General features: G+C 54.3%; 1 protein-coding gene across 1 annotated transcript; it reads left to right on the forward strand.

The window, feature by feature from the left end:
• The first annotated feature begins 494 nt into the window (after positions 1–494).
• Positions 495–18,236, forward strand: Prkcg (protein kinase C gamma). Its single transcript, XM_047530087.1, has 18 exons — positions 495–932; positions 1,286–1,317; positions 2,257–2,339; positions 5,386–5,497; positions 5,622–5,753; positions 6,166–6,322; positions 7,101–7,235; positions 7,584–7,671; positions 7,948–7,977; positions 11,447–11,599; positions 11,929–12,117; positions 12,935–13,026; positions 13,111–13,173; positions 13,288–13,426; positions 14,613–14,693; positions 15,784–15,891; positions 16,963–17,103; positions 17,334–18,236. The coding sequence occupies exons 1-18, from the start codon at positions 763–765 to the stop codon at positions 17,520–17,522; spliced, it is 2,094 nt and encodes a 697-aa protein (XP_047386043.1). The 5' UTR covers positions 495–762; the 3' UTR covers positions 17,523–18,236.
• The last annotated feature ends 223 nt before the right edge of the window (positions 18,237–18,459 follow it).

The following is an 18,459-nucleotide window of genomic DNA, read 5'->3' on the forward strand; positions in this document are numbered from 1 at the left end:
TTCTCTGACATAGGGAAAGGAAAACCGGGGGGGGGGGGGCGGTGGATATAAGAATATGAATCCCCACGAATAGGAATAGGGACAAAGTCAAGAGGAAGAGACACTTCCAAAGAGAGACATTAGAAAAAAATTCAGAGATCATGGGAAAAAAGAGAAGTGAGACATCAAATTTCTGTTCACCATTGGATCCTCCGCACTAAGCAGAAAGTTTGTTGATTGACGCAGAGTGACACACGGAGGCCCGAGCCGAGACGCAGGGGGCGAACAGGACTCATCAAGGCACTCGGTGGGGGAGAAACAGGGGGCTGGGCAGGATAACAGATAGGGGGCGGGCAAGGCTCGGAGGATGCCCTCTCCCCGCAGCCAACTCCCGGAGTGGGTGTGTGCACGTGTAGGGGAGAGGCAGGGCATTCGTCCAGTGTCTCAGGGAGGGGGGCGCCTTTAAGCCGAAACTCCGCCCCTCGGTCGCCATAGCAACACCTCCCCCCACCCGGGGCTCCCACATTTCAGCAGGTGCCGAGTCGAAGCTCCCGCCGCCGCCGCCCGTGCCTCCGGCTCCTCGGCGCCCCTGCTCTGCTCTCCCGCACCCGCCCGCTCCCCCAGGCGGGGCCGGCGGGGGTGCGGCTCCCTGCCCGGCGCTGCGCACCTGGAGGTGCCTCGCCCCTCTCCTTCCCACCTCGGAATCCCGAGTCCCCGCTCCTCTCCTGTCCACCTGTTTCCCCAGAAAGGCAGGATCCTGGTCCCTGCTGCATTTCTGGGGCCATGGCGGGTCTGGGCCCCGGCGGAGGCGATTCAGAGGGGGGACCCCGACCCCTGTTTTGCAGAAAGGGGGCCCTGAGGCAGAAGGTGGTCCACGAAGTCAAGAGCCACAAGTTCACCGCACGCTTCTTCAAGCAGCCAACCTTCTGCAGCCACTGTACCGACTTCATCTGGTGAGGGAAGGGGGCTGAGGGCCTGAGAGAGGAGGGAATTGGAGGTGCAGACTCATGTCACACAGACCTCCGAGGAGTGAGCGGAGAGGGGGCTGCGGCCCCGATCCTAGGTTCTAGGATGGTGGGAGCCTGGGGCCACCCTGGGCTCCTGGGTCTGAGGAAGGAGGGGCTGGGGGTTGGAGTCCAGGGTCTGAGGGAGGAGGGGCTGGAGTCCAGAATTTCTGGCTTGTAGAAAGAGGAGGCAGCTGGGACCGAAGGTCGGAGGCCACAGACCTCAGACCTCCTATGGCTCTCAGAGGTGGGAGGACCCAGGTACCTTTTCCTGCGCTGACCTCAGATCCTTGCTCTTCCAGGGGAATTGGCAAGCAGGGCCTGCAATGTCAGGGTAAGAACTGGGACCTGGGCTGCTGGGACCCCCGGAGGGTGAGGGTTGGGGCTTCACAGCTGAGGCTGCTGACACACGTGCTCTCTGGTCCCCAGAGAGGCGCGGGGGAGCCCGGGGCGGGGGGTGTGGCAGAGACACAGCCTGTGGTGGAGAGGGAGCTCTGATGGCAGGGCCACCGCGGAGGTGGTGCTGGGGGCCCCTCCCTCGGCCGGCTCCAGGTGGGGACAGATATTTGGAGAATCTGTTGCCATGGGAACAGGGAGATTTGGAAAAGGGGAGCTGAAGGGGGAAGGGGCTGGAGATGCAAAGTCAGAGCCCCCCCCCCCAGGCAGCCATCACCATGACAACGCCATCCTAGGCAGGGGCAGGCCGGGTGGGGTCAAGGATGGGGGGAGGGTGGGGGCCCAGCCGGCAGGCAGTTCTGGGGGGCGGAGGTGGCGGGGCGAGTCCTAAAGCACCAGCTGCCACTGCTGAGAACAGAGTGAGTCAGGGTGGGGGGCGGGCCGAAGCAGCGCCCCCAGACTCACTTCTGCCGAAGTTGCTACTCTCCACGGTGTCTGAGGATATTTCTGTGTTTTCTCTCCTCAAATCTGTCTGCCTCTCTCCTGGCTTTCTTATCCATCTGTGGGCTGGGGTCTACTTGTCCGTGGAATCCTATTTTCTTTCTCCCTGTCTGTCTCTCTTGGGCTGTGCTTGCACATTGGGAGCTCTGTGCTCCGTGTCTATGATTCTCTGCATCTCTGAGACCGTTCTTGGTTCCTCCCCACTCAGGGTCTCACTTCTGATTTTCTTTCTTTTGGACTCTGTATATTGGAATCCTCTCTCTCTGGTTTCCTCTGTCAGAATTTTGTGTCTCTTTCCGATTTTGTGACTTGTGGGGGTCTCTCTGGATCTGCCCATCTCTCCCTGCCTATGTGTCCCTATGATTCTCACCTTCAGTCTGCAGCTTTGTGGTTCATCGACGATGCCACGAATTTGTGACCTTCGAGTGTCCAGGCGCTGGGAAGGGCCCCCAGACGGATGTGAGTGTCCGGACACCTGGTTCTTCCTCCTCAAGCCGCGCCCCCGCCCTCACCCCCTCGGCGTCCGTCCCAATTTCTCCTGCTATTTTTAAGGCTGGGAGGGGAGGGGGGCTGGAGAGATAGGGGGAGCTAGTTTGGCCCAGATTCTTTGCCCTTGGCCTGGAAAGGGGGAATGCAAGGGGGCCTGGGACAGGCCAGGGACACAGGTGGGGGACAGAGAGGAGGGACAGGTGAGGGGACCACAGACCAGCCCTGGAGGGGGTAGGCTACAATCCAGAGGTAGAGCGATTTAAGAAAATGAGGCCTGAGGAACAGAGATCAATTTGGACATTGATACCTTCAGATGAGACCAAAAAAAAAAGGGACAGAGATGCAGAAAAAGAAAGACGCAAGAGAAGAGATGGATACAGAAAAAGAGAAATGGAACAGAGAAAGCAACAGAGGGGAAGAGAGGGGGGTTCTGGAAACAGAGACAGGCTAAGAATCAGAGGCAGACACACAGATACCTGAGAGAGGCTAAAACAGGAAATGGTGGGTCCAGGACCTCTAGCAGTGCTGAGAGAAGGCGGCCCCGAGACCCTGTGGCACACACCCGCACACACCCAGTGCAGTCAAACACACATGCGCACACTCAGGTCCACACAGCCTCCCCACCCTGTCCCTCTCCCTCTCTAGGGCTGACAAGAACAGTCAACTCTTGGTGCCCCTCCCAGCCTCCACTTTCTTTCTGAGCCTCAGTTTTCTCTTCTGTAAAATGCAGCTGATGAGCTAGCCCTGGCCGTAGAGCACTTTGATGATGGAAGTGTCCTGTCTCTCAGGTGGCCACTGGCTACATGCAGCTAGTGAGCACATGAAATGGCGCTGCTTCCGCTGAGGGGGCAGGAATCTCAATTCCATTCCATTCCAACTGATTTAAAGAGTTACATGTGGTTAGTGGCTACTGAGTGGGACAGCACAGATCAAGATGTCCCCAGCTGGTGTTGACGGTTCCCTGAAGCTGGGTGGGTGGACTGGTCCAGGGTGTGACACAGGTGGGTGACTGCTCTGGATTAGAAGATAGACAGAGGGAGAAAGGTCCACAGAAGCCCAGAGGCAGTCTGCCAGCTGGTCAGATGATGGAAGTTGAAGTTTATGTAGCAGTGAGGCTCCACAGAGCATACATTGTGCACCAGGGTCTACCAGCGCCTCTGCACTGGCTCTGGTCTGTGGAGGGCTCCTCGTGGGCATACACCAAGGGCTCTGGACATGGAGTATAACTGCAACTCAAAGCCAGTAAGGGTAGCTGAAGTGTTCTCTTGTCCCCATCCAATCAGGGCAGGGGTCACGGCCCAGCCACATTCTGGTTCTGCGGCCTTCTCAAGGAATTGCCGCTTGATCTCGAGTTCCTGATCTGTAAGATGGGGGCGATACTTGTGCCCACCTATGGAATTGTTTTGAGTTTTCAGTGAGTCGAATACTCATGGATGGTATCTGGAACATAGAATCAAAATATTATTTATTATTATCATTGCTGAAAGTGTTATCATCAGAGAGGAAACAGGTTGAACAGTGAGGAGGCAGTCTTTCCTCTGAGCCTCTCTTTTCTTCTTTATGCTTTTGATCTTGTTGTAAGCAACACAGATCAAGGACTTTAGAAATACCAAAGACCTGGAAGCATGATTTCACTTGATCCTCATAGATACTTTTTAGGGTGGGCTCATGGCCCCCATTTCACAGTATAGAAACCTAAGGTCCTAAAAGGGCTGGTCCAGGAGAGGCCCAGGGGCAGGTAATGGGTAGAGCCAACATCTAGACCTGGATCTACCTAACTGGAGGCTCTGTGCTCTCTCCTTTTAGCAAGGACTTTCACTTTGAGAAGAACAGCTTATGTCTGTGCATAGCTTGTGTCAGGCACTCTGCTGAGAACCTCCCCAACACACACGCATACACAGCCATCCTATTTAGGGTGGCAAGAGCCCTTTGAGTTAGGAGCCCAGAACCTTGAAGGAGATGGTGGTCACTGCCAACTGCCTCCCCCCACCCAAATATATATATTCAAAATAGAAACCCTGCTAAAATAAAAGCCAAGACTGTTCTAAATTTTTCCCTATGATAATTCTTTCAATGAATTCTTAGAAAAAGAAAAATATCAAGTTATTTAACAACCAGACATTGCCCTGGGGGGTAGAAGGTGGGGGTTAGGAGATGCTGCACAGGTGTCCTAAATTCCTGCAGAAATGACTCTGGAAAGTTAACCTTGCTTCAAGCTGCAAATTGCTTATTTCCACTAGACAGAGGAGGATGCTGAGGCTCAAGACTGGGAATGGCTTGTGCACAATCACAAGCTCTTGTTTAAACTCAGAGCTATGTGGGACTGGCAGTAACATGGCTAGTAATAACCACGGCAATAACTACAGTCAGAGCATTAATGAGCACACCTAATATCCAGAGTCCTGCTGTGTGTTTTATGCTAGTTCATTCAGATCTCCTGGGTGCCTGCCATAACTGAGGGGTCATAACCCCTATCCCGCTTGACGCTCAGAGAAGGCAAACCACCCAGAGAACAGACACTGACTGAGGCTGTCAGGAAACAATCCTGGGGTTCAGTGTGGCCCACAAGTTCTCAGAAAACAACTTGTGGGAGGATGTTAGAAACCCCCTCCTTCGTGTTCTGCCCAACTGCCTTTTTGTTAGTAGGGCTCCTTTGACCACTCTTTCAATTTTTAGTCCCCAACTTGTAGCAATCCCCGTCCCTGATTTTCTTCTCTAGAGCATCTATTACTGTCCATCACACTACATATTTTATTCATTTACCGTGTTTACTCTGCCTTGTTCCACTAGGAAGGAAACTCCACGTAGCAAGCACCTTTTTACTTGATTTGTTCAGTGCCAAGTCCTGTTATCCAGACAGTGCCCGGCGCACGGTAGGCCCCGGGTGAATATTTGTAGCCCAAAATGAGTAGGGGGAGCAGCAGGAAGGCAGAACAAGGCGAAAGGAGATAAAAATCCTCCTCTTGCTGGACTGGGGGACACTCTCCGCCCCCCTAAGCGACTCTCCTCCACTCAGGACCCCCGGAACAAGCACAAGTTCCGCCTGCACAGCTACAGCAGCCCCACCTTCTGCGACCACTGCGGCTCCCTGCTCTACGGACTGGTGCACCAGGGCATGAAATGCTCCTGTGAGTGTCCGCTGCTGGCTTGCTGGCTGCTTGCGCCTGAAAGCGCAGGGTCTGGGCTGGGGAAATGCCGGTACAGTGTGGGACCTGGGATGGGCTTGCGCTACCCCCAGTTTTGTCCCGCCAGGCTGCGAGATGAATGTGCACCGGCGCTGTGTGCGCAGTGTGCCCTCGCTGTGTGGGGTGGACCACACTGAGCGCCGGGGGCGCCTGCAGCTGGAAATCCGGGCCCCGACGGCCGACGAGATCCATGTGACTGGTGAGGCCCCGCCCTTGCCAGATGGGAGGTTGAGGGACAGAGCCCAATGAGGCCTCGCCCCTCTCGAGGGCCACGCCCACCACCGCTGCCCTTCACTCAGCCACGCCCCTTCCAGCCTTGTCCTGCTTCCAGCCTAGGCTCTTGCAACTTCTAGGGGTCAGGATCCTTGAAAGGGCAGGATGTGGGAGGCCCTGGTTCCCAGGGAGGATCAGGGTTTGGTTTCTGGGTGAATGGTTGGGTAGAGAGCCTTATGCCTGGTCACCTGAGCTTCTGGTCCTGGAGAGGTGAGCAGTCATGAGAAAAGAGTCGGAGCCTGGAGTTCTTGATTGGATTGGGGAGGGCTAGGAGCCTCTTTCTGGGCCTCTAGCTCAAGTCCCCCGCACCCCCTACCCGCCCCTCATTTGTGCTTCAGTCGGTGAGGCCCGTAATCTCATTCCAATGGACCCCAACGGTCTGTCTGATCCTTATGTGAAACTGAAGCTCATCCCAGACCCTCGGAACTTGACAAAACAGAAGACCCGGACAGTGAAAGCCACGCTAAACCCTGTGTGGAACGAGACCTTTGTATTGTGAGCTGGGATGCTGGGGAGGCTATGATAACTGACAGGAGATGATCTAAGGGTCCTGGTGGCCCAGAAAACCCCAGAGAGAAGGTGGGGGAGGTATTAGAATAGAGGGAATCTCCCAAAAAGGGGCAGAAGAAGGTGGTGGGATAAAGGAATGGAATGATTGAGGGAGGGGGACGGAGATGCAGAAGCTGAGAGATAACCCCGCCACTTGAGAGTGAGAAGTGGTGAGAGGAGAGACAGGAGAGAGAGGACCATCAAGAGACAGAGATGGGAAGACAGGCAGCTAGACTCACAGATACTCAGAGAGGTGGTCAGGACAGGTGGGGCGGGGACAGAGAAAGAGTCAGACCTAGAGAGAAAAGGAGATCCAGACAGTCTCAAGCAGGAAAAAGAGAAAAGGGTTGGAAGCCAGAGAAGGACAGACAGAGGAAGTCACTAGGAAGAAAAGACTAGAGGGAGGCACAGAGCCCCAGAGAGAAGGTCTTGGGACAAGAGGTATGAGCCCAAAGAGAGAGAGAACAGGGAGGGAGAAGGTGGGGGGAGTAGCAGGGACACAAAGAGAAGCCATAAAGACAGGACAGAGACTCAGGGAGAGAGAGACCAGGAGACAGAGGGATGGGAAAGGCCCAGAGGTCGGGAGGGAGGGAGAGCTACTGCAAGCCCTGGGGTTTACTTGGGTCCCACCAGCCAGAGTGGAGAGAGATCCCCTTCTGGAGGGCAGAGGTGGCCACAGGGGTGGAAAGCAGCTGTGCTTTGCTCTGTTCTTCTCCTGCTGCAGCAACCTGAAGCCCGGGGACGTAGAGCGCAGGCTCAGTGTGGAGGTGTGGGACTGGGACCGGACTTCCCGCAATGACTTCATGGGGGCCATGTCCTTTGGTGTCTCAGAACTGCTGAAGGCACCCGTGGATGGCTGGTGAGGAGTGGGGCTGGGGCTGGGGCAGACTGTATCACCTCCATCCATGTGTGGTCTCTCCTCCAGACCACCATCATCCCCTCTGCCTCAGAGCACTCTCCCTCCTCCTCTTCTTTCCTTCCTCTCTCCCCCTCCTCTTTTTCCTCCTCCTTCCCCCTTATCCTCCTCTTCCTCTTCTCTTTCCCCTCTCCCCTACCCTCCTTCTCCCCCCTCCTTATCTCACTCTTTCTCTCCATCTCTGTGTCTGTCTCTCTGTGTCTCTTTCCTCCCTTTGGTTGTCTCTGCCTCTCCCATGGGTGCCCTGCTTCCCCCATCCCTGCCCGGCCCTGGTCTCCGTCTGTATGTCAGGTACAAGTTACTGAACCAGGAGGAGGGTGAATATTACAATGTGCCGGTGGCCGATGCTGACAACTGCAGCCTCCTCCAGAAGTTCGAGGTACCTGGACGGCTTCCCCAGGGGAGCACAGCCCAGCCTCCCCCGGCTCAGAGCTGGCCTTGCCCTCTACCCATGGTTGGCCTCTGGTCCTGGGACTACAATTCCCAGAAGACTTGGGGAGCTCCTGCTTCTGCCCTCCTGGGGGCTCTAGCCCCAGGGCCTGATGGGAATTATAGTTCTTCATCCCCACCACTGTGGGTATCAGGGGCCCTGGCCCCCAGTCTTGGGTAATCATCTGCTCTCTCGGAGCTCTGACTCTACTTTCTTCTCCCCCAGGCCTGTAACTACCCCTTGGAGTTGTATGAGGTAAGTACAGCTGGGCACAGAAGGAGGCCTGCCCTTCCTCTCCCTCTCTCCACCTACCCCTCCCTCCCCTGATTTCCACCTTTAGTTCTACATACGTAGGTTGAGCACATACTTTGTGCCAGGTACATCCAGTGAGCCCCGATTAATCCTAGTGTCCTAGGCAGGGACTTGTCACAGATACTTACATAGAGGAAGGTGTGCTACATTAGAGGTGGCCTGGGGTACTGGAGAGGCCGGGAAGAGGCCTGGAGTCAGCCTGCAGGTGGTGGCCAGGAGGGCTCCACTGAGGCAGTGATGTCTGAATCTGTCGACGTCTGGGGCCCTCTCCCCTCCCTTTGCTCTCCCGGTCCTTGAGCAGTAGTTCCCGAGGCGTGGCATGAGCGGACTGTTCCTCTGGGGAGGAGGCAGCCTGGGGGTCAGGACAAGGAGACCTGTGTCTGAAAATGGAGGTGGCTCAGGCACTGGGGAGTGGGCACAGCCTAGAAGAGTGGGGACAGCTTCCCAGAGCCCGGGAGGAGTCAGGCAGGCTCTCTCCCCAGCAGCTCTTCCAGAGAACATTCTGCGGAGCATCTCCTTGTGCAAAGCCTAGATCTGTCACTGGGATCTTTGTAGCAGGGGACAAGACAGAAAAAAATCCTCCCCTCCTGGGGCTTACACTTGGGGGAAGACATGAAACAAAATAATTAAGTATGTGATCGTGTGTAAAAAGGTGACAGGTGACAAGTGAAAAGAAGGAACATGAGCACTAGGGAGGGCACAGAATGTTGCTGGGTAGGTGCAGCGATTTTAATTGCCGTAAGCAGAGGACATCAGGCAAAGACCAAGAGGAGGTGAGGGAGTGAGCCTCAAGGATCCCCGGGAGAAGGGCCTCCTGGGTGGAGGGAAGGGCATGTACAAGGGTCCTGAGACAGCACAGGTCAGGATGCCTGGACAGTGAAGCCGGAACAGAGGAAAGGTGGGGAGGAGGTGGAGTTGAGAGGGAGAGGGTGCCTCGTCATCCCTCGAGGATCGCCCTGAGTGAGGGGAAGGCCGGGAGATCTGAGCAGAGGGTGGCCTGAGCAGATGGAGGTTTCAGCAGAGTGACTGCTCTGTGTGTGGCCTAGGCTGCAGGAGGCAAAGGTGGAAGCAGGAAGAAGGCTGTTGTGTATGGGTGTTCTTTGCAGGCTGAGAAACAGGAAGTGCACTCAGCTTCCGGCTCCCAAGGCATTCATCTGCTCAATACCCACTTGCCAGACCTTCCGTGTGCCAATCGAGGTGCTGGGCAATGTTGGGGAAGCTTCAGGCTGCGCCGTCTGCTGCAGAAAACGGTCTCAGGATCCTCAGCACAAATCTCGAGGACAGAGGGGCTGTCCGGGTGGTTAGCACAGGGAGGGGCTACAGGCTTGGTAGGAGCATCAACACCCAGCCTGGGGACCTCCCAGAAGAAGCAGCACTTAGGCGAGAGCTGCAGGACAGGTGGGGTCAACAGCAGCGTGGGCAGTCCTTCCCGGACTCTGAGAGCAGCTCCCACCAGCGTCCTGGTTGTGTTTGTGCTCTCCTGCAGCAGAATTATGGGCGTTTGCTTCAAGAAGCATGCCTCTCACTTCTTTGCAGACCCACTAAGTGAGGCTGTCTGCGTACTAGGCTGGTTCTTGTGCATAATGAAGTTCGAGCACTGGCCATGCTGAAGGGAGGACAGAGGGAGGAAATTTGGGCCCAGAGAGGCAGAGCCTTTTGCCCAGAGTCCTTCAGCAGCCACACAGCGGGTATGCATTGCATCCGCCTGTGCATTTAACTAAGGAGGTTTGGTCTACAGACACCTGGCAGATGGTGGGCAAAGGCCTAGTGGCAGGAAGTTGGAGATGGCATGTGCCCCAAGTAGAGAGGTCATGAGTGGCAGTGGAGGGAGGTGTGGCTTGGGGTGGCTTGAAGTACCCAAATCTAGAACCTGTAATCCAGTCATGCTTCAGCCTTTTGGGGGTTAACAGCTTCCTTTGAAAATTAGAGATTAGGGTCACAAAGCAAAACAAAATAAAACACACGCATGTGATGGTGTGTATAATCATCTTTGAATTCTACCTTTAGATTTTATTAATTTTGTAGTCCATGAATATCTTTGGATGGGCAGCTGTGTCTGTGGTCTCCTTTGCCACTGAGTGATAGGCACCAGTGCATACCCACCAGGTGCCAGTCCCTGAGCGGGGTCCTGTGGGTATCACAGCATGGCGAACACAGCAGCCCTCATGGCACTCTGGGCACCTTCTGGGTGCTTTGCATGTGTTAATTCACCTACCTGGGCTGCTCTGTGGATGTCATTCCCATTATCCCAGGATCCCAGGCGAGGTTATGAGGTTTCTCAGCGGTGGTGGGGATCCAAATCCAGGAGGTCAGCCTGCTCTTCTGCACAAGAAGACTACACCTTCAATAAATATTTATTGAGCCCCAGCTGTGCCCCAGGCAGTGTCCCTGCATCTTGGAGAATAAGACAGACCCCTGCAGCAGGGAGCTGGCCCCGAGATGTGAGCAGAGTCACATAGATGGAGGTAAATGACTAGGCTATGAAGGAGCTGTCCAGGGAAGCAGAGGACATGAGAGGCAACTGACTCTGTGAAAGCAATCTGCAGAAGCCTCCAAAGAAGAAAGGCCTGAGCCAAGGTCCACAGGATGCTTGAGGGAGAGCGGGGAGGAAAGGGGAGCACAGCAGCGGGAGGAGGACAGTGCATCTGAGGCCGGGGGGCTGGACTTGGAGGAGGAGCGGGGAGAGTCACACTCAGGATCCATGAAGCTGCATGGAATGAAATCCTAATGTAGGGAGAAGCCGTTAGAAGACTGGAAGTATCAGGGAGACATGACCTGGTTTATTTATTTTTAAATTGGTCCCTGTGCCTGCCGAGCAGAGTGCATTAGAAGCAGCAGCAGGCGATGGACAGGGATGGCGTGGAAGCCACGGCAGTGGTTCACTCGGGACCTCCTGGAGGCCAAGACAGGAAGAGGTGCGGAAGGCCTGGCAGCTCAAAGCCCAGGTGGTCTCCAGGCCAGAAGCAGGACTTGCTAGAATCTCAGATCCTCAGGGAGTGGGGCCCCTTGCCTTGTTTTACCAAACCCTCTAGGGGATTCGGGCTCAGAGGCCAAGAGCAGCAAGATTCTAGAGACGAGCGGCATGGGTCCAGCTGCTGCCCCAGGTTTTACCCACCCTGGCTTTGGGCAGATTGCTTAACCTCTTCTTGCTGGTTTCTTCTGCAAAGTGGGGATGATAGAAGGTTTTCCAGAGGTGGCATAAATGTTAGTTAAATGATAAATCAATTCCTCAGGATATGGGGGAGTCAGAGAAAGCTCTTAAGCCAAGCACAGGGTGGGAGGAGTGGCGATTTCCTTCTCTTCTTATCTCTCCCCGTCCTTTTCACTCTGGGTGTCGCCTCTCTTGGGGGCACCTTCTTATCCCTGTCTGGGGTTTGACTACCTCAGGACCTCCTTCTCCCCTTTCTCACAGAGAGTGCGGATGGGCCCCTCTTCCTCCCCCATCCCCTCCCCATCCCCTAGTCCCACAGACTCCAAACGCTGCTTCTTCGGGGCCGGCCCAGGACGCCTGCACATCTCCGACTTCAGCTTCCTCATGGTTCTAGGAAAAGGCAGTTTTGGGAAGGTTGGATTCCTGGGGTTCTGGGGGAAGGGGAGGATGTCTGTGGGGAGGCTGGATTTCTGGTCCTTAGGTGAGAGGCAGGGGTGGGGAGAGGCTGGGCTCCGGTGTTCCCAAATGGATTTAGGTTGGGCTGCTTGGGTTCCTAGAGGGAAGAGGTATAAAGATATGGACATTTCCTTGAGGGCATGGGAGCAAAGTCAGGGCACCCAACCCCTTAGGAGAGGGGAAGGTATCTGGGACCCCGTGCTCTATGTCCCTGAAAGGAGATGGGGCAAAATCCTGCATCCTTGAGTTCCCCAAATGGACTGTCCTTTTTGGATCTCTGTCCATAGGTAATGCTGGCCGAGCGCAGGGGCTCCGACGAACTCTATGCCATCAAGATCCTGAAAAAGGATGTAATCGTGCAGGACGACGATGTGGACTGTACTCTGGTGGAGAAACGCGTGCTGGCCCTGGGGGGCCGCGGCCCTGGCGGCAGGCCTCACTTCCTCACCCAGCTCCACTCCACCTTCCAGACCCCGGTGAGGAAGGAGGGCAGAGACTGGCCCAGCGACCTAGCTTTCCCCACTCTGGATGGATTTGGTGTCTGCTTTGGGATTCTGAGTTTAGGGCAAGGCAAAGGAACCCCCGGCACTCTTGAGGGAGCATGGCCAGACGGTGGACTCCTGGGCGCGTTTGGAATGGAGGCGGCACTCTGGGGAGTGGCCAGGGGGTGGGATCCAGGGTGGGCGTGGCCAGGATGCCTGCCCCTGGCAAGCTTGGTTCAGAGTGCACGCAGCCCACTGGGCTCTCGGGACCTTTGAGCACAGGAATAGGTGTGCTCCGAATTGGGCTCAAAGTGCTGCGGTCATCACTTCTGGATTCTGAATGACGGATAGGTCAGAAACGGGTAGTTCCCTGAGACTTTGGCATGGAGCAAGGAATTTGATCTTCAGGGTTTGGGGAGGTGTGACCAGCTTCCTGGATTAAAAAATAATAAGTGCGGCCTGACCACCTTTGGTCATAGGTATCCAAAATTACAAATGCGGGTGACTGGATGTGGAAAGAGGTTTCGGTATGCCTGAATTTCAATCCAGTGCGTGAGTCTTAGTATTCAATTCTGGGGCAGCTGGGGCCAGATCACCTGATAGGTGTCAGGAGGGACGAGTGGGCCATGGAGATTTTGAGGAGGCGGTGTTAGAAACTGAGGGCCTTTCAATGTTGGGGCGGCCAGTCGCTCTGGGTTTCTGACCGGGCGGATCCAGAGCCCTCCATGTTTTCCCTGAGCGGGCATCAGAGGGCTTTTCCTACCCCACATGAACGTGTCCCTGCCTCTAAGTCCTGCCCACTCCTCCCCAGGACCGCCTGTATTTCGTGATGGAGTACGTCACCGGGGGTGACTTGATGTACCACATTCAGCAGTTGGGCAAGTTTAAGGAGCCACATGCAGCGTGAGTCTCAGCCGAGAAGGAAGGGAGGGGGAGGTGGTGGAGGTTAGGTCCATTGACCTTCCCACTTCGCACCTGCCTTTCCAGGTTCTACGCAGCTGAAATAGCCATCGGCCTCTTCTTCCTTCACAATCAAGGCATCATCTACAGGTCAGCCCCAGGACTCTGCTTGGAAGGGAGTCTGGCCTGAGAGGGAGGGATTAGGGCTGCAGCCTGCTACTCCAGCGGGTCTCACAATCCCTCCCCCATACCCCCATCCTCTAGGGACCTGAAGCTGGACAATGTGATGCTGGATGCCGAAGGACACATCAAAATCACTGACTTTGGCATGTGTAAGGAGAACGTCTTCCCTGGGACCACAACCCGCACCTTCTGTGGGACCCCGGACTACATAGCCCCCGAGGTAACCTTAGAGTTTAAGGTGCTGTTCTGGGCACATTCTGACCTCCATTGGTGGGTGTGGCTGTGTAGTATTCATAGGGGGTAGTGCCCAGGGGCCCTGTGGGTGTTGGAACCAGGCGAGGTCTCCCTCCAGGATCTGCACGGGGAGGCCTACTGGCTGAGTGGGGGTGCTGGGTCTCTAAATAGTCAGCGTGAGCAGGACAGGTGGGCGGATGTTGGAAGGCAGTGGAACCAGCTGGTAGGAATGCTGAGTGAGCAGGGCCTGGATCATCCTAAGGAAGTGGAGACTATTTCTAGGGTACTTTGTGTGGGCAGGGGCCTGTCCCCTAAGAATACTATGCATGCGCCAAGGCTGTCCTCTCCTGTGTACTCCAACTGGGCGGGGCCTGCCCTGGAGTATTCTTTGGAGGAAAGCTCTTTTATTGCACGTGGATTTGTTTTGTTTCTGAGGTGCTGGGGATTGGACCTCAGGGGCATGGCTCTTTGATCTCAGTGGGCTGCTCTTCTGCCACTCCCAGAGGGAAGGGTCAGACCTCTAAGCATCCTGGAGAGCAGCGGCCATTCCTTGAGTATTCACAGTAGGCAGAGAATTGCTCTGGCTTTGTGAGGGGCTGCAGCTGATGTTCTGAATGTGCATACAGATGGGTGCCGTGTGTCCTAACTTCCTTAAGTTGGGGAACCACTCATGTTGGGGGTGCTGTCCCTTGATCTTTTCAACAATCAATGCTGATGCCCAAATAATGTCAGTGGTTGCAAAGCCTGGTTGGTAACAGAATCACCTGTGGAATGTTAGAAAAACACATATTCCTGATGGTCACTCTGGCTCATTGAGGTCAGAGTTCTTCAGGGACGGGAGTATCTATTTTTTTACTGATCCTTAGATGAATCTGTTCTCTAGTCTCTGAAATTCAGCCCCCTGTACCTGACATTCAAAGGCAAGTTTCAGTAACCCAAATGTTCTAGATGGGTGGAACTTGTGCCATGGCCCTTAGGTACTCTTTCTGTTTGAAAGCAAAGGAATGTTGTAATAGGTGCAGTTTGTTTCCTGAATTTTCCAAAGGGTGGAACTCTAGCCAGAATATTCAGAGTGGGAAGTTTGTGCACTTGAATTGGGTAGGGGTCCCAGGAGCGAGGCCTGCACTTCTTAAAGAAAAATCATGATTCTTTGCCTTTGGGCCTCCCTCCAGATCATTGCCTACCAGCCCTATGGGAAGTCTGTCGATTGGTGGTCCTTCGGGGTTCTGCTGTATGAGATGTTGGCAGGACAGGTAAGGGAAGATGTGGGGGCGCTGGCTTTGCTAGAGGCAACACAGTGGGGTGTGTCCGTTTATGTGGCCTTTATCTCAGGAGAAGCATGGTAGAAGGAGGTGCAACCTACTGGGCAAAGGGTGAGCCCTGGCGGCGCTGTCCAGGGTCCTGAAGCATTATCTTACCGACGTCCGGGTTTCTTAACCTCCTCCCTGTTTTGGTGCCCCGGGACCCCACTGGTCTGGTGAGGCCTGTGAGCTTCTCACACATTGTTTTCATGTACACAAGATAAAATAATAGAATGACAAAATCAAACACATAGATTTCAAAACTTTTAAAATCTAATTGAATAACAACTAAATTAATTTAAATATGTACAGTTGTCTAAATATTAAAAATTGGGATATGAACATATGCTTTTTTTATCAACCCATCAAGTAGTAGGCTCTAATAGTAACAGTTTTAAGAAGATATTACAGTAACTTTGAGGTAGGAATGACTGATAACTGATACTCTTGCAATTCTCTTGATAAAATACTGTAAATTCTACTGTGAGGAAGTTGTAGGTAGTACTATTGTGGTTTATTGCCCACATTCACAGTTGGAGGAAATGCTAATGCTCAGCTAGCAACTTAAAAAGATAAAGTGTCAATTTTTTCCCTGCCCAAATTCATGCCCCCCACTTGTCTACACAGACCACCTAGACTCCAAACAAAGACCCTGCACCTTGGTGTTGCCGTTCCTGCTCCAAAGTCATGCCTTCAGCAGGAGAGTGCATTTACAGTCTGTCTTGCAGTATTCTTCACTTCTATTTAAATGACATATTGCCTAATTAACACCCTGGTGATCAACATATTTATATATAGAGAGCCAGACAGTGGCAAGATGCATTGGACTGAGGCATGTAAGGAAAACAAAAACAACAACAACAACAAAAAAACTGCAGAGAGATGAAACTTTGGTAATTTGGTCCACTCTCCCTCAGAAGTTGTTGGTGGCAGTGGGTGGCAGTGTCACTGGTTGGTGGGGTTCATGGTGGGCCATGAGGATGTGAAGGTTTGGAAAAAGTAGTTTGGAAAGTCTCTGACTTTATTACCTCCACTTCCATAGCCACCCTTTGATGGGGAAGATGAGGAGGAGCTGTTCCAGGCCATCATGGAGCAAACGGTCACCTACCCAAAGTCACTTTCCCGGGAGGCTGTGGCCATCTGCAAGGGGGTGAGGACCCCAACTCCCAGCTTCTCCACCAACCATGCCCCTATTGTGGTGTCTCTTATAAAAAGGCTCCCATTCCTCAAGTCCCTGTACCTCCATCTTCTGGGAAGTTGATGGAATGCACAGGTTCTGTTAGAACCAGTGTGCTGCTCTGCTGCTGCCCAGCTGGAGGGTTGCCTCTACCCTGTCCTCTTTGGCCCCTACTCCCTGGCTCACTGCAGGAAGTGCTGAAGGGCCAGGGACTGTGTCTCCAGAACTTGGTGGGTCAGATAGACTGAACTCCTGCAGCTTTTGTGTTTGGTGGGCTTTCAGAAGAGTCACCAAAACTGTGACCCTCATCTCCTCTTCCAGGGTTATGGAGTTAATGCGGGAGAAAGAGCCTGGCCCGTGGGAGGTTTTCAAGAAGTGTTAGCACACTTCTGCTTCTGGCTCTTTCTCCATCTCTCTGACTCTCTCTCTCTGCCTCATTCCTCTGCCTCCATCTGCATGGGATGGGCCTTCTATGTCTCTGTTGTTTCTTGGTGTTTCCTCCTGTCCACACTTTGACATTTGTCCCTCTCTCCCTGGGTCCCTGCTGCCCCTACCCCACTCTCATAAACATGCATGGTGGATCTCTTGTTCTGCCTTCTCTGGGTCTCTGTCCTCCTCCTCCTCATACTCCCTCGCTGTAAATTTCTATTCCTCCTTTTCTCTGGTTCTCCAACCTTCTCTCTCTCCCTCCCTCCCTTCCCCTCCCCTTCCCCCTCTGGGATTTTCCCCATGTCTCCACTCCTCTTTCTGAGTTCTCTACCCCTCACACCTTCATTTTTTTCTGTTTCTCTGACTGTCCTTTGCTCTCTGGGTCTGAGTTTCATCTATTCCCATTTCCATTCCATTCCACTTGTGTTCCCTCTTCCTCTTTCTTTCACCCTTTCTTTCTTTCCCCTCCTCCCCATCTCTGTTCCCCCTTCTGTTCTCCCTCTGAATCGCTGTGCCTGTGTCTCTCTGTTCCTCTGTGGTTGTCTTTCCCCTCATTCTCTGGACCTCCCTGTCCTGGACTCTATTTGTCTGTCTCTTTCTCTCTGTTTCCCACAGTTCTTGACCAAACACCCAGGGAAGCGCCTAGGCTCTGGGCCGGATGGGGAGCCCACCATCCGGGCACATGGCTTTTTCCGCTGGATTGACTGGGAACGGCTGGAGCGACTGGAGATTGCGCCTCCTTTCAGGCCACGCCCGGTCGGTCATCCTCTGAGCCACATGCCTGGGTTCCGGGGTGGGGGATGGGGGCACTCCTGAGCATCAGTGCCTTTATGGGAAGTTGGGATCCCTCCGCAGAGACACCCCTGAAAGGAAGTGGCGAGATCACGCAGGGTGTATGCAAACTCTGGAGGAGACCGGGAAGGAATACAGGGGACAGGCCCCCAAGGAGCCGGCAGAGCTTGACTTTCCCTTCCTACTTTCCACAGTGTGGTCGCAGTGGTGAGAATTTCGACAAGTTCTTCACGCGGGCGGCGCCAGCGCTGACCCCGCCAGACCGCCTGGTCCTGGCCAGCATTGACCAGGCGGATTTCCAGGGCTTCACCTACGTCAACCCAGACTTCGTACACCCGGATGCCCGCAGCCCCACCAGCCCGGTGCCTGTGCCCGTCATGTAATCTCACCTGCTGCCGCTAGGTGGCCCCAATGCCCCCTCCGCGCGCCAGTCGTAGCCCCCTTCCCCATTCTAGATCCTGCCCCCAGCCTTCTGGCCTCTGCCCCCATGGGTTCTAGATGCTCTCTCAAGCATTTCTGACATTCTAAACTCCATGGAGTCTCTAGAGCCTTCCTGTGTTCTAGATTCTACTGTGCTGAGCCCTATATTGCCTCCCAACCCCCAGAGTTCTGGGTACTCCTCCAACTGGTTTCCAGAACCACGACTACCATCCCAACTCCATGGGGTTCTAAACTCCATCTTGGTAGTTCAATGCCTTTTTCTCCCACCCCATCCTGGGGCAGTAGTCTCTTGGGGTTGCCTGCTCCATACTCTGATTAAATCCACCCCAATCCTCTGAGGCCCCTCCCACTTCTGCTCCAGTTGTAGAGTAAGAGGGAGGCTATGCCCCCCCCCCCATTCTCCAGGCCCCTCCCTACCACACGCGGGTATACCTGGGATTTGTGAAGGATTCAGCTTTTGTTGTAGACTCCCCCGTCCCCAATCTATCACTGCTCACCTGTCCATGCATGGCTCCAGTTTTACTGGGAACCTCTCACTCCCCTGCCCAGTGCCTGCCACTCTCTGGGATTCTCTCCCTTCCTCCCCCTCCTCTTCCCTTAGCCTCTCCCACCCGGACACAGCTGCTGGAGAATAAATTTGGGATGCTGATGCTGAAGTGTTTGGATGTTTTCTTGTAATCTTGGAGGATGAAGGGAATGTGGAGGTGGGACAATGATTGTACATAGAAACAAACAGAGAGAGGCTGGGGTGGGCGCATAGAGAGAGGGAAAGCAAAGCTCCCTACCCCCAAAAAAGAGAAGATACCATTAGCATGGGAAAGGGAAGAGCAAAGACCCCTGGAAGATCAGACACACAGAAAAAGAGAGTGAGCCTGCTCC

Source organism: Sciurus carolinensis, chromosome 16, assembly GCF_902686445.1.
Source record: "Sciurus carolinensis chromosome 16, mSciCar1.2, whole genome shotgun sequence".
NCBI classification, from domain to species: domain Eukaryota; kingdom Metazoa; phylum Chordata; class Mammalia; order Rodentia; family Sciuridae; genus Sciurus; species Sciurus carolinensis.